The sequence below is a fragment of the Sarcophilus harrisii genome, chromosome 3 (assembly GCF_902635505.1).
Source record: "Sarcophilus harrisii chromosome 3, mSarHar1.11, whole genome shotgun sequence".
Classification (NCBI taxonomy): Eukaryota; Metazoa; Chordata; class Mammalia; order Dasyuromorphia; family Dasyuridae; genus Sarcophilus; species Sarcophilus harrisii.
In genome coordinates, this window is record NC_045428.1 from 323,467,105 (window position 1) to 323,480,583 (window position 13,479).

At 31.9% G+C, this 13,479-nt stretch overlaps 1 protein-coding gene across 1 annotated transcript in view; it reads right to left on the reverse strand.

The window, feature by feature from the left end:
* Nucleotides 1-13,479, reverse strand: part of CNTNAP5 (contactin associated protein family member 5) — an 876,250-nt gene that overhangs the window by 124,896 nt on the left and 737,875 nt on the right. Inside the window, exon 18 of the mRNA XM_031959885.1 lies at nucleotides 11,741-11,980. Within this exon, the coding sequence (XP_031815745.1) occupies nucleotides 11,741-11,980 (240 nt within the window). The remainder of the gene's footprint in view (nucleotides 1-11,740; nucleotides 11,981-13,479) is intronic.

Here is a 13,479-nt window from a genome sequence, read left to right on the forward strand (position 1 = left end):
TAATGGACAATCTTGTTTCACCCCTGATCTTGTTGGGATTGGTTTTGGTTTAGCCCCCTTACATATGATGCTTACTGATGGTTTTAAATAGATGCTACTGATCATCTTAAGGAAAATTCCATTAATTTCTATACTCTCTATTGTTTTAAATGGGAATTAGTGTTGGATTGTCTCAAATGTTTTTTTCTGAATCTATTGAGACAATCACATAGTTTCTGTTACTTTGGTTATTGATATAGTGAATTATGCCAATAGTTTTCCTAATATTTAACCCAACCCTGCATTCCTGGTATAAATCCTATTTTAAAATGTTGTTTTATCCTGGTGATAACTTTCTGTAATTTCTTTGCTAATATATTTCAACATTTTTGTATCACTATACATTAGGGAAATCAATCTATAATTTTCTTTCTCTGTTTTGACCCTACCTGGTTTAGATATTAAAACCATACTGCTAAAAGCACCATAAGCACTTTTATGACACATTAATATCTGTGTCATAAAAGGAATTTGGTAGGACTCTTTCTTTCCCTATTTTTACAAATAGTTTGCATGTTATTGGAATTAATTGTTCTTTAAATGTTTGATAGAATTCACGTTTCTTGTTTTGAACACATGACACCTGTACATAAATACACCATGCAATAAATAGATCATCAAACCCTCAAATTCAAATGTTAAAAGGCAGAAATATTAAATGTATTTTTTAAGATCATATTGCATTAAAATTATATTCAACAAAGGCCAGTGGAAAGATAGCTTAAAATTAATTGGAAACTAAATGAATGAATTTTAAAGAATAAATGGGCCAAAGACCAAATCAAAGTAACAATCATTAAGTTCATTGAAGAGAATGAAAATAATGAGGCAACATACCAAAATAATTGGGATGCAGCTAAAACAGTATTTAGAGGAAAATTCATTTCTCTAAATTCTTATATCAGTTAAATTAAAAAATCATTGAAAAATCAACAGATCATTGAATTGGGTATGTAACTACAAAAATGCTGGGGAAAAAAACAAATTAAAAATTCAAATTAAGCAAAAATTGAAAAAGAGGATTGAAAATCCTGAAAATAAAAAAAGGTAAGATTAATCAGATTCAAAGAAAAAACAACTATTGATAAATATTTATGAAAATTTACCCTGATTAACAAATCAAGAAATAGAAAGCCTAAGTCATACTTTCTTAGAAAAAGAAATTAAGTAAACCATTAATGAACTCCCTCGGAAAAATCAACATGGCCAGATGGGTTCACAAGTAAATTCTATGAAACATTTGAAAAACAATTAATTCCAATACTATGTAAATTATTTGGGATAAAAGATGAAAAAGGGAGCCTATTAAACTCCTTTTAGGATGCAAATATGGTCTCAATATATATGAAGAAGTGTTCCAAATGACTTTATTTTTCTTTCAAAATTGTTTTTCTCCCATCTCTCACCTCCAAGCAGGTTATAGTTAAGAATATATTTATGTACATATATATAGATACACACACACACACACACACACACACACACCTACACACACACACACACACATATATATATATATATATATATATATATATATATATATATATATATCTTTCCTTTCCCTACTGACTCTTTGCTCTAATTCTTCTCTTAAACTTGTCTTGATATTACTCAACCACCCTCCATCCTTGGACTCCTCCTTTGTCTTCTTCTCTCACCCTTTGCTTCCCTGTCCACTCATCCTCCTATGTATGTGTGTGTGTATGTGTGTGTGTTTGTGTATATATATGTATGTATGTATATAATGTTGCCTACTTAACCCATTTCCTATGTGAGTAGGTTTTCAAACTATGATCCTTCCTCTCTCCTCTAATACTTCTGTGTCTATTCTTCCTCTATGTCTCATTTTATAACATGATTACTATTTTTACCTTAACTCTACCCGAATCTTTCCTCTGAATTAAACTATTGTTGATGTCCATCTTAAACATATGGTATATATTTCCCATGTAAAAAAATAAACAATTGGTCCATGTTTAGTTCATTGAAATTGATCATTGATATTGGCTCTTAAATTTCCTATTAAGTTAGAGTTTGGTTGATAGAAAGTCCTAAAAATCTGCAAGATTGTTGAATGCACATTTTATTTCACTCTATATTTTGATAATTTTTCTGGATATGATATCATATGTTCTGTACAATTTTAATTGTATTTCCAGCATATTTGAATTTCTTTTTTCTTGCTTATTGCAAAATTTTCTCTTTGATCTGGGGTTTTCAAAATTTGGTAATAATATTCCTATGTGTTTTCACAAAGGATCTTATTGAGGTAGTGATCAGTGGATTTTTTCTATTTCTACTTTTCCTTCACTTTCTATCACTCCAGGACATTCTTTTTGGATTATTTCATGCATTATTATGTCAAAGTATCTTTATTTATCACAACTTTCAGGCAGTCCGATTATTCTTATATTTTCTCTTCTTGATCTCTTTTCCAGATCTGTCATTTTTCTTATGTTTCACATTTTGTTCTTTTTTTCCATTCTTTATAATGTTTATTTCTTGTTCTTCATAGTTTCACTGGCTTTCCCTTGCCCAGTTCTAATTTTCAGAGTTATCTTCATTTTTCAGACTCTTTATCTCTTTTTCTATCAGGTTTCTTGTTTTTCTTGGATGGATTTTTCATATTTTTTTTAGTTTTTCCTCAATGTCTCTGATTTGATTTTAAAATTCTTTTTTGAGTTCCTTGTTAAATTCTGACTGGAGAGAGAACCATTTTGCATTACTTTTTGGGGAAGAAGTTTTTGTTTTTGTTTTACATCACTGTCCTCCTCTGAAGATGGATCCTTGCCTTTCCTATATCCATAGTAAGTTTCTGTAGTGGGGTTGTTTCTTCTTTACTGATTCATTTTTAAAAAAATAAAATATATTAATGTAAATACCTGTAATCATAGGGTACAGGATGTTTCCTCAAGTTTTCGTTCAACTCTCCCTCTGACCTGGAACCCCAAACCAAGAGCTCTGCCCTCAAGTAAGTGCCCCACAGTTAGCACTGTCCCTGATTCAGAGCTTCTGCATTTATAGGTGTGCTGATTTCTTCTTGTCCAGGATTGCATCTCTGCAGCACAGCTGGGCCTGGCATTCCTAATCAGCTGAAATTCATTCAGTTTTCCTGGACTCAGACCACAACTTCACAAACAGTTCAGGAGGTGAAAGGAGGCTCCAGCCAAACCCAACTCACCCAAGGGGTCTCCATTTGGTGTTTCTGTAGCTAGTCTGGAGGTGTTTTCACTTCACATGATTAATCCCCAGTCTGGGGTCTTTTTTTAGATCTTCTTGGGTTATTACCTGGAGGACCCATGTTGTGCCTCAAGTCTTCTTAATTTTTCACCAGTCTGTGTTCATCCTGAGATCCAAATGTGTTCTATTTGTGAGGGAAATCTACATAGCTTGAAATTTCTCAACCTATTCCACCATCTTCCCAGAATCATCCCCTTCTGAATCACTTTTGATTAGAGAACCACTTCATACCTTGCAAAGTGGCTAATATGACAAAAAAGAGAAAGAGATAAATGTTGAAAAGTGTGGGAATATTTGGACAGTAATACACTATTAGTGGAGTTATAAAGAACTATTTGGGACTATGCCCAAAATATAACCAAACTTTGAATCATTTTTGATCTAGCAATACCACTATTAGCTGTGTAACCCAAAAAGATCTCAAAAAGGGGGAACTTAAATGTACAAAAGTATTCATAATAGCCCTTCCTTAGTTTGGTGGCAAAATATTGGAAACTGGGGGAATGCTCATTAATATCTGAACAAGTTATTATATATGAACAACATTGTGCAATAAGAAATTATGATCAGGCATAATTCAGAGAAACCTGAAAAGATTTGTACAAAATGAATCAAATTGAAAAGAACAGAACCAGGAAAACATTGTAATGTTTTGTGATGATCTACTATGAATGACTCAGCTCTTCTTAGACACACAATGAGACAAGAAAAGTACAAAGGGCTTATGAAGAAAAATACTAAATACATGTGGATAAAGAAATAAGGGACTCTGAATGAAAAGCAAAGCATATTTTTCTTCTACTTAATTATTTCTTTTTTTCTTACTCTTTTAAAAAATGTTTCTTCTTTCACAATTGTGATTAAAAGGAAATGTTTTACAAAATGGCACAAATATAAATTATATCAAAATGTCTATCATCTTTGAAAGACAGGAGAGAAGGGAAGGAATTTTTAAAAAATTGGAATTCAAAATCTTATAAAAATAGAATGGTAAAAAGTTTCTTGACATGCAATTTGGGAAAATATTATTAAAATGGATGAAACATTCTTGATTAAAATAATTATTTTTTAATTTATATTTTATTGTATTCATAATAGCTTATTTTTCCAAACACATGTAAAGACAGTTTTCAACATTCATCTTTGAAAATATTTTGTGTTCCAAAAGTTCTCCTTCCATCCTCACCTCCCCTCTTCTCTAGAGAAAGAAAGCAATTTAATATAGGTTAAACCTGTGCAATTCTTCTAAACATATTTCCATAATTTTCATGATACACAAGAAAAATTAGATTAAAAGGAGAAAAGAAAACATGAAAAAGAAAAAAAAAACAAGCAAACAAGCAAAAAAAAGTGAAAATACTATGCTTTGATCCATATTTAGTCTCCATAGTTCTCTCTCTGGATGTGAATGGCTCTTTCCATCACAAGCCTATTGTAATTGTCTTCAATCACCTCATTATTGAAAAGAACCAAGTTCATCACAGTTGATGATCACATATTCTTTTTGCTACTGTGTACAGTGTTCTCTTGATTTTGCTCACTTATCTTAGCATCTATTCACGTAGGTCCTGCTTGCCATTTTATATACAACAATGATACAATGATATTCCTGTACATTCAGACATTCAAATGCCCAACTGATGAGCAACTGCTCAATTTACATTTCCTTGCCACTACAAAAAGGGCTGCTACAAACATTTTTGCATATTTCCTCTAAAAAACAAAAACAAAAAAAAACCTGATAATAATAAGAAAACTATTTCAGATAGTGACAGAGATTCCAACTATGATGACATTAATTAATAGACTTAATCCACTGAAAGGAGTTTTTGATAAAATCCCAAAGTGAGCAAGAGCACAAGCACATAAGAGCTAGTGGTTGGTTGCAAAGGAGTTGGGATCCTACTTACAGTTCCAGGGATTCTGGTCACTTAAATTACACAGGCTAGGAGAATATTATGCATACCTTTTCTTGGCTCATATCCTTTAGGAAGAATAGAAATCTTACATACATCCAGAACTAGCTCTAAAATAAAGTGAACAAGGAAACCTGAAGTTTTGAATAGAAACCTCTGACATTTAAGAGCAGAATCCAAATATAAATTTAAAAGTCAAGAAATTCGTTGGAAAATGAGCAAACAAAAATACTAAGAATCCAATTATATAAAGCTACTATGTCAGGGACAGTCAAAACACAAAATCATAAAAAGGCAACAAACTCGAAAGTGCTATAAGAGAAGCTTCAAATAACCATGAATAGGGCTCAGGTCCCCAAAAGAATATCTGCCTGCAAGATCTCAGAAAATCAAAATAAGAAAAGTAAAAGTTAAATAAGAAAAGTAAAGAAAAATCGGGGGAAAATGACAGCAAGACAAAAAAAATCTTGAAAACATCAAGAGCTTGGTAAAGGGGGCACAAACAATATTGAAGAAAGTAATACCTTAAAAAACAAAATAAGCAAAATAGTAAAAAAAAAAAAAAGGCACAAAAATTCACTAAAATGAAGAATGACTAAAAAGCAGAATTGGCCAAAAATAAAAAAAAATATATACAAAATACAAAACAGACAATTAAAAAAGCAGAACTGATATTGGTATTGATATTGATAAATGGTCAAAGGATATGAACAGACAATTTTCAGATGAAGACATTGAAACTAGCTGTAGCCACATGAAAATGTGCTCCAAATTACTATTTCCACTACACACCTGTCAGATTGGCTAAGATGACAGGAAAAGATAATGACGAATGTTGGAGGGGATGTGAGAAAACTGGGATACTGATATATTGCTGGTGGAATTGTGAATGGATCCAATTATTCTAGAGAGCAATTTGGAATTATGCTCAAAAAATAATCAAACTGTGCATACCCTTTGACCCAGCAGTGTTACTATTGGGCTTATATCCCAAAGAGATATTAAAAAAGGGAAAGGGACCCATATATGCAAGAATGTTTGTGGCAGCTCTTTTTGTAGTGGCAAGAAACTGGAAACTGAGTGGATGTCCATAAATTGGAGAATGGCTGAATAAATTGTGGTATATGAATGTCATGGAATATTATTGTTCTGTAAGAAATGAGCAGCAGGATAATTTCATGCTGAGTGAAATGAGCAGAACCAGGAGGTCATTATACAATGCTATAAGAAGACTATACAAAGATTAATTCTGATGGACATGGATCTCTTCAACATTGAGATGATTCACACCAGTTCTACTTGTTCAATGATGAAGAGAGCTGTCTATATCCAGAGAGAGAATCGTGAGATCAGTGTGGAATACAACAGAGCATTCTCACTTTCTCTGTTGTTATTTGCTTGTATTTTGTTTTCTTTCTCAGTTTTTTTTCTTCCTTCTTGATCTGACTTTTCTTGTGCAACAAGATAACTGTATAAATATGTATACATATATTGGATCTAACATGGATTTCAACATATTTAACATGTATTGGACTACTTGCCAGCTAGGGGAGGGGGGAAGGGGGAGGAGGAGAAAATTTGGAACAAAAGGGTTTGTAAGGGTCAATGTTGGAAAAATTATCCATCCATATGCTTTGTAAATAAAAAGCTTTAACAATAATAAAAAAAAGAAAAAGAAAATGAATGGGGTAAAAAGATAGTGATAATAGTATAAAGAGAGGAAAATATAGGATGAAGGAAAATAAATAGTAATTTTAAGCGGGAAAAATTAAAATAGTTTTCTCTGATAAAGGCTTCATTTATCAAAGATATGATGTATTGCATCAAATTTGATAAATCATTCAGAAAGCAACCAATCAACCAATCAAATAAATAAATAAATGAGCAAATAAGAATAAGCCCCATCTCTAAATTGATAATTGGACAAAGGATATGAACAGGAAGTTTTCAAGTGAAGTAACCAAAGCTTTTTGAAGTAATATGAATATATATATATATATATATGTATGCATAGAATAAATCCCTATTGATTAGAGAAATTCAAGTTAAAACAACTCTGTGGTACTACTCCACAGCCATCAGATTGGGAAAGACAAAGAAAATGATACATGTTGGATAGCATTTGGGAAAACTTGGACACTAAAATACTGTTGATGGAGTTGTAAACTGATCCAGACATTCTGGAAACTAATTTGGAACTATATATAAAAGCCTATGAATTAATGCATATCCTTTCACACAGCAATACCACCACTAGGTACATGTAAGGGTATTTAAAAAAAGCAAAATGACTTCTATGTATTTAAAATATTTATAGCAACTTTATTTTTTTGATAGTAAAGAATAGAAATTTGAGGAATTGCCATCAATTGGGAAATGGCTAAACTTGTGGTATATGATTGTGATGGAATACTATTGTGCTATAAGTGACGAGCAGAATGCTTACACAAACTGATATAAAATGAAGTGAACAGAACCAGAACATTTCACACAGTAATAGCAATATAATAATAATAACTGATAATGATAATTGAATTTGAATTACAGTTATTCCCATCTATAAAATAATCCCAGAAAAAGTAGAGAGATGTGTGATGAAAAATATTATTCACCTCCAGAGAAAGAACTGTTGTCATCTAAATGTCAATAGAAACATACTTTAAAAAAATTTTAAACTTTTTTCTTTCTCTTCTCTCTTTTCTAACTTTCTTTTTTGTGGAGTTATGTTTTCTTTTATAACTTGACTATTATGGAAATATATTTTGCATGACTACACATGTATAACCTTCATTAACTTCCTTGCTTTCTCAATGGGGGAATAGGAGAGGGAGGATGAGAAGAAAAGCATTTAGAACTCAAATTGTTTTTAAAAGTATGTCAAAAGTGTATATGTAATTATAATTGTTTTCTAAAAAAGACAAGAATATTTTGTTTGAAGTTATAAAACATGCATTAAAATAAATTTTATTTATTTTGTGAATACTATAAATTTTATATATATATATACATACGTGTGCATGAAACATATATTAAACAAATAATGTATAAATTTCAATTGTTGATAATAATATATCAACAACTTTTTTGGCACATTTATGGAAACACAGGGAATAACCTTTAAGAATTACTGTTTAGATATATTATGTGATTACTGGAAACTGGCCAATTAATAGCCAGTTTTTATAGCATATATAGATATTTAATTGCTTCTAATCCAAATTATTGCCTAAAATATAGCCTCAAGAATGTACACTACTAAAAATGACTATCCTCTAATGAAGGACTGATTAGTTAAAAAGGGAAGTAATTATTTCTTGAAATCATAAAATCTTGGGAATTTTTAGTCCAATTTGCTATTTTTATTGATGAAATTAAGGCCCTACATAAAAACAAAGAAAAAAAAAACAAGATTAAAGGACCAGATTGCATTATTTTAATTTGTCTTGCTAATTTCAAAACAAGAACTTGATCTACTATATTATGTGTCTGTTATACCAAACTTGGTTCCTTCTCATTTAACTTATTTTTACTTATTTAATTTACTTCTTATTAGAGGAGAGGAAGAATTACATCAGAGGAATGATGATGACATAATATATCTATATTTAAGCAACATATTTGGGCATCTTGAGAAATATCTTTGTGGTCAAAATTTTAAAAATAGTGGAATTAGGTGGTTTACAACTTACTGAAGAACTATTTTCAAAAAATATTGGTTAATCAGTTAATTTCAACAGAGAAAATCTTTGATGGTGTGTTGCAAAGCTTTGCTTTTAACTTCACTCCATTTAATATTCTTATGAATGATTGATATACGTGTGTATATAAGATGGTCTCACACAAACACACACACACACATATATATATATATATATATATATATATATATATACACACACATACACACACACATGGATGGAGTTATGATTTCCACTATATTCCTATAAGAAAACATCTATAGTATTATGTTCAGTTCTTGGAGCCACATTTTAATGAAGCCATTGAAAAGCACATGGAAGTAGATTTTGCCTTAATATAAGGAAGAATGTTGTAATAATTAAATTTGCCTGAAAATAGACAGTCCTGTCATATTAGGTAGGAGATTTTTTGATGAGGCTTATAAGGAGCTGAAGGCCACTTATCTTGAAGTAGTAATGGGGCTTTGTGAATCAGATGGTAGATTAGGACTGATTGGGCTCTAAAATTATATATTTCTAAGTAAACTCTTCTGCTGACCAATTGGTTAAAGTACAATTTCTGAAGACATCAATTACTGAATGGCAGGATATTATTTATGTATGAATAACCATAAGAAAGAATAAAGGATGAGGAAGATGAAAATTATTAAGCAAACATATGTATTTAATTTATTAAAAAGACAAAAGTAAATATAGAGTAGAAATCATATGCCAACATGTGCTTTTGAAAGATATGATTTCATGGAGAATAATCAATAGCAGTTGTCTTCAAGAAAGGAACCTGGATGAATTAAACTAAATTTAGAACAATAAGATCTATGAGATGGTTGAACAGCATAGCTAGAGAAATGAAAAAAGGTCTCCAATACTATTTATTTGGACAGAAGACCTGAGCATATATCATTTGAAATGATGCTAGTATATATCTTAGGGAGTGAATTTTATTCTTCAGTATGTGAAACTTCTAGAAAAACCAAAAATTCTATGAGCAGAAACTGTATTTTTCAGGGAGAGTAATTCACAAGCAAGATCCAGGAGAAAGACATTAATGTTTTTACTGTCATGGTTCAGATTACAAATCTGTTAGGACAATATTTGTCTTTTTTCAAATTTCCATGCAATGGCCAACAGATTGTTATTTTACATATCTGCAATATTCCTATACTTTGCAAAAATCATTACATTAGACAAAGTCAAATCATTTGGGGAGAAGTAACAAATTAGAAGTCAATCTGAAATAATGCAAATCCTAAAACATTGTATATAGACTGAACCAGTTACTTCACTGATTATTGAAAACTCCCTGATGAGAAAATTCCCCCTGTCAATGACAGACCTGCATTTTTTTTATAACCAAGAATCTTAGGAGAGTAACCTAAAACAGAGCTATCAAATTCTCAGCCTTGAGTCTACAGCAATCACTGGAGATACAGAATCAAATTATATTGTAATTGGGAATTTTTTTAAACAAAATAAATAAAAATAACAGTATAAAAGAAATGTTAATATGTGATTGTAGAAGTTAATATGGGGTCTCTACTGGGATTTTTATATGAATTTCAATTGTTATTGTTTCTATTTGAGTTTGATATCACTGGGCTAGATTATTAAAAGATTAAGAGATTTTTCCAGAATTACAAAACTGATATATATCAGAACCTAGACTTTGATCCAGATTTCCTGGCTTCTAAGTCTACTCTCTCTTTAGACTGCCTCTTAGCAAAAGAGTAAACTATAATAGGTTGTTAAATAAAATTGGCTTTATTACTTCCAAAATCTTAAGAATTACAAAAGGTAATCCAATTAAATATTGTTTAGTAAAAAATCTGGAAGGTCTGCTTTTATGAATTGGCTTTTAATCAGCATATGTAATATTTGGATTTAATTGTTATTTGAAATTATTAAAATAATTGCTCTTTATATCACTTAATCAATATCCTTGAATTTTAGCTTATCCTTTATGCATTAAGCTCATTTTTCATCAATTCAATTATGTTAAAGATAATATAAAAATTAACTGTAAGCCCACATTTATACAAGTTATGAGAAATCCTGAATTCATGGGACCTAATTTTAGATTCCTATCATAATGTTCAACCCTTCCCTTTACATCATTATCATCATTATTTAAGGTAACAGAAAGAACATCAGACCTCAGGGTAGATTTCTGATCTTGGTTCAACTGTGTGGTTTTGATAAATCTCAACTTCTCTGGATTCCTTTAACTGTAAAATACTAAATTTAGGCTAAATGTTCTCCAATATTCCATCTAGTTCTAATAAATACAAAACCAAAAACAAAATACTATCAACTCAATATTTAGGGCCATAGACATTAGTTGATGCTTTTAAAAAATCACACAACTTAGTAAGGAATGGAAATGAAATGAAGTGGCTGACACATCACCTAGTTTTCTCTAGAATAGATTTTATTATCTTGCAAGTCTCTTTCCATATGTTTAATAAATGAGTGTTAATAGTAGGATGCAAAATGGATGATTCAGAAATTAAAAAATGGAGAAACAAGCATAACAATAGTATTTTTAATTACTTACATGACTATCTCAATTTTTAACATTTTAACCTTACAAACATTATGTGAAATAGGGCAGTAATAACATCCTGTATTTCATTAACCAGTTCTTCATAAAATGCCTTCTACTAATTTAAGCCAATTAAATTAATTTAGCCTGATGTATCAACTAATTGAGGCACAGAGAGATTAAATGATTTACCTAAAGTCACACAGCTAGTTTGGTGGAAGTATCGCTTTTGTATCCTGATTTGAGCCAATGGTGGTTCTATTGCCACATGCTAGCTTCCCATTAACAGTAAGAATGAAGCCTACCTTTTTTACAAAAGGGTCCTTCATATGGAGAGTTGGTGCAGTCACACAGGTAGCCATTATACTTCTCAACACACTTTCCTCCGTTGTGACAAAAGTTGCCATAACTGCTGCAGTGTCCGGGGCATCCAGGTTTGACTCCAGCTGTGACTTTGGCTTTTTCTTCAAGATCAAGTTTCTGTCCATTTAAACGTAAGGAACGAATACATCCTAGGAATCCTTTCTGTCTTGATGCTGTGCCACCTGAGACAGACACATAAAAAGAAGGGAAAGAGAGAAAAAGAAAGAGACAGATAGAGAGAAAGAAAGGCGGGGGAAGGGGGAGAAGGGAGGGAGACAAAGGTGGGGAGGAAAGGGAAAGAAGGAAAGTAGGGAGGGAGAGAAGGAGGGAGGAAGAGAAGGAAGGAAGAGGGAAAGAGAGAGGGGAGAAGAGAGGAGAGAGGGAGGAGAGGAGAGATAGAGACACAGAGAGAAACATAGAAAGAGAGAAAGGGAGTTATCCCCCTTGAGAAATCAAATTGTATTTGTTGAATGTTGATTTAAAAAATATAAGCTTATTGGTAGCAATAGTCAGATACCTATCTAAAAACTATATTGGTAACTAGGTTTATCATGGTAGAATATTTCAATCATTTCAAGAAATTATTTTTATGCTTTGAACATAAATCTTATCTGAAAGGCCAATTTCAGGTTGCTGGTTTGTTTCCAGAAAACTTGAAATTGGAAACATTACTTCCACTAACTTTCAGTGTGAAGGAATGTAGTGTGCTTCTCATTCTCCTTTCTAGAAAGTGAGATCAGATAAAAAGATTGCCCCCTATAATTTTGCCTCATCATAGACAGACATCTGGATCACTTAATTCATAGACTCCAACTTTCTGACTCAGAAACAGTGACTCCCCAGTTTAAACATAAAGATTCTTATGCTCCTGTAATATTTTATTTTCATTTCCACTTCTAGAATTTACTCATCATCTATTTCTTTTTAGAATGTCTTCTAGGTTTATTTATATATTAAACCTCATTCAAAACTTTCATGGAGATTGTCTGACTTGTCTAGTTCATTGGGGACTTCCTTTCCCTCACTTATTACTAAATCCGAAATCAGAGCAATACATTTTTAGGGGTTATTTGACAAAACCTATGCTTGGACAGTCAGAGAAATTGTAAATAACTAGAATTCCTTATCACCCCTGAGGATATTAGACTTTAGATCTGACATTTACCTGGAAAATAAGTTAACATACATAAGAAAATTTGCATATAGGAGATGATAGTTTAATGGGCATGCTTAAGATTAAGGATAGTAATTAGGTTTGTGATTTCATTTATAAGGGGCCGTTCTTGTCAAAGTATGGTCCTTAAAACTCTGGTGAAGTCAAGATGTAAAGGACAGGCAAGAAGCTGCTCAAGCTCTCCCAGTTTCCCTCAAAAACCACAGGAAACCAAGCCTCTGAACAGTCTGACAGAATGAAATCACTCTCCAGCTCAAGATAGACTGGAAGGACTTCAAGAAAGGTCAGTCTCACTGGGGTGGAAAGAATGTTGTTGAGCCCAGCTCAGAAAGCTTCTGGGAAAGCTGGTGAGAGGTTCTTAATCACAGCAAATCAGCAACCAAGACTCCCAGTCCTGGCTCAATAGAGTCCCTCAGTAGGGCAGCCTTCAGTCCCAGCTCAGAAGGCAAATTCTGGCTGTTTCCTGAAAAGAGCAAAGTTACCCCTGCAAACACAAGGCTCAGACTT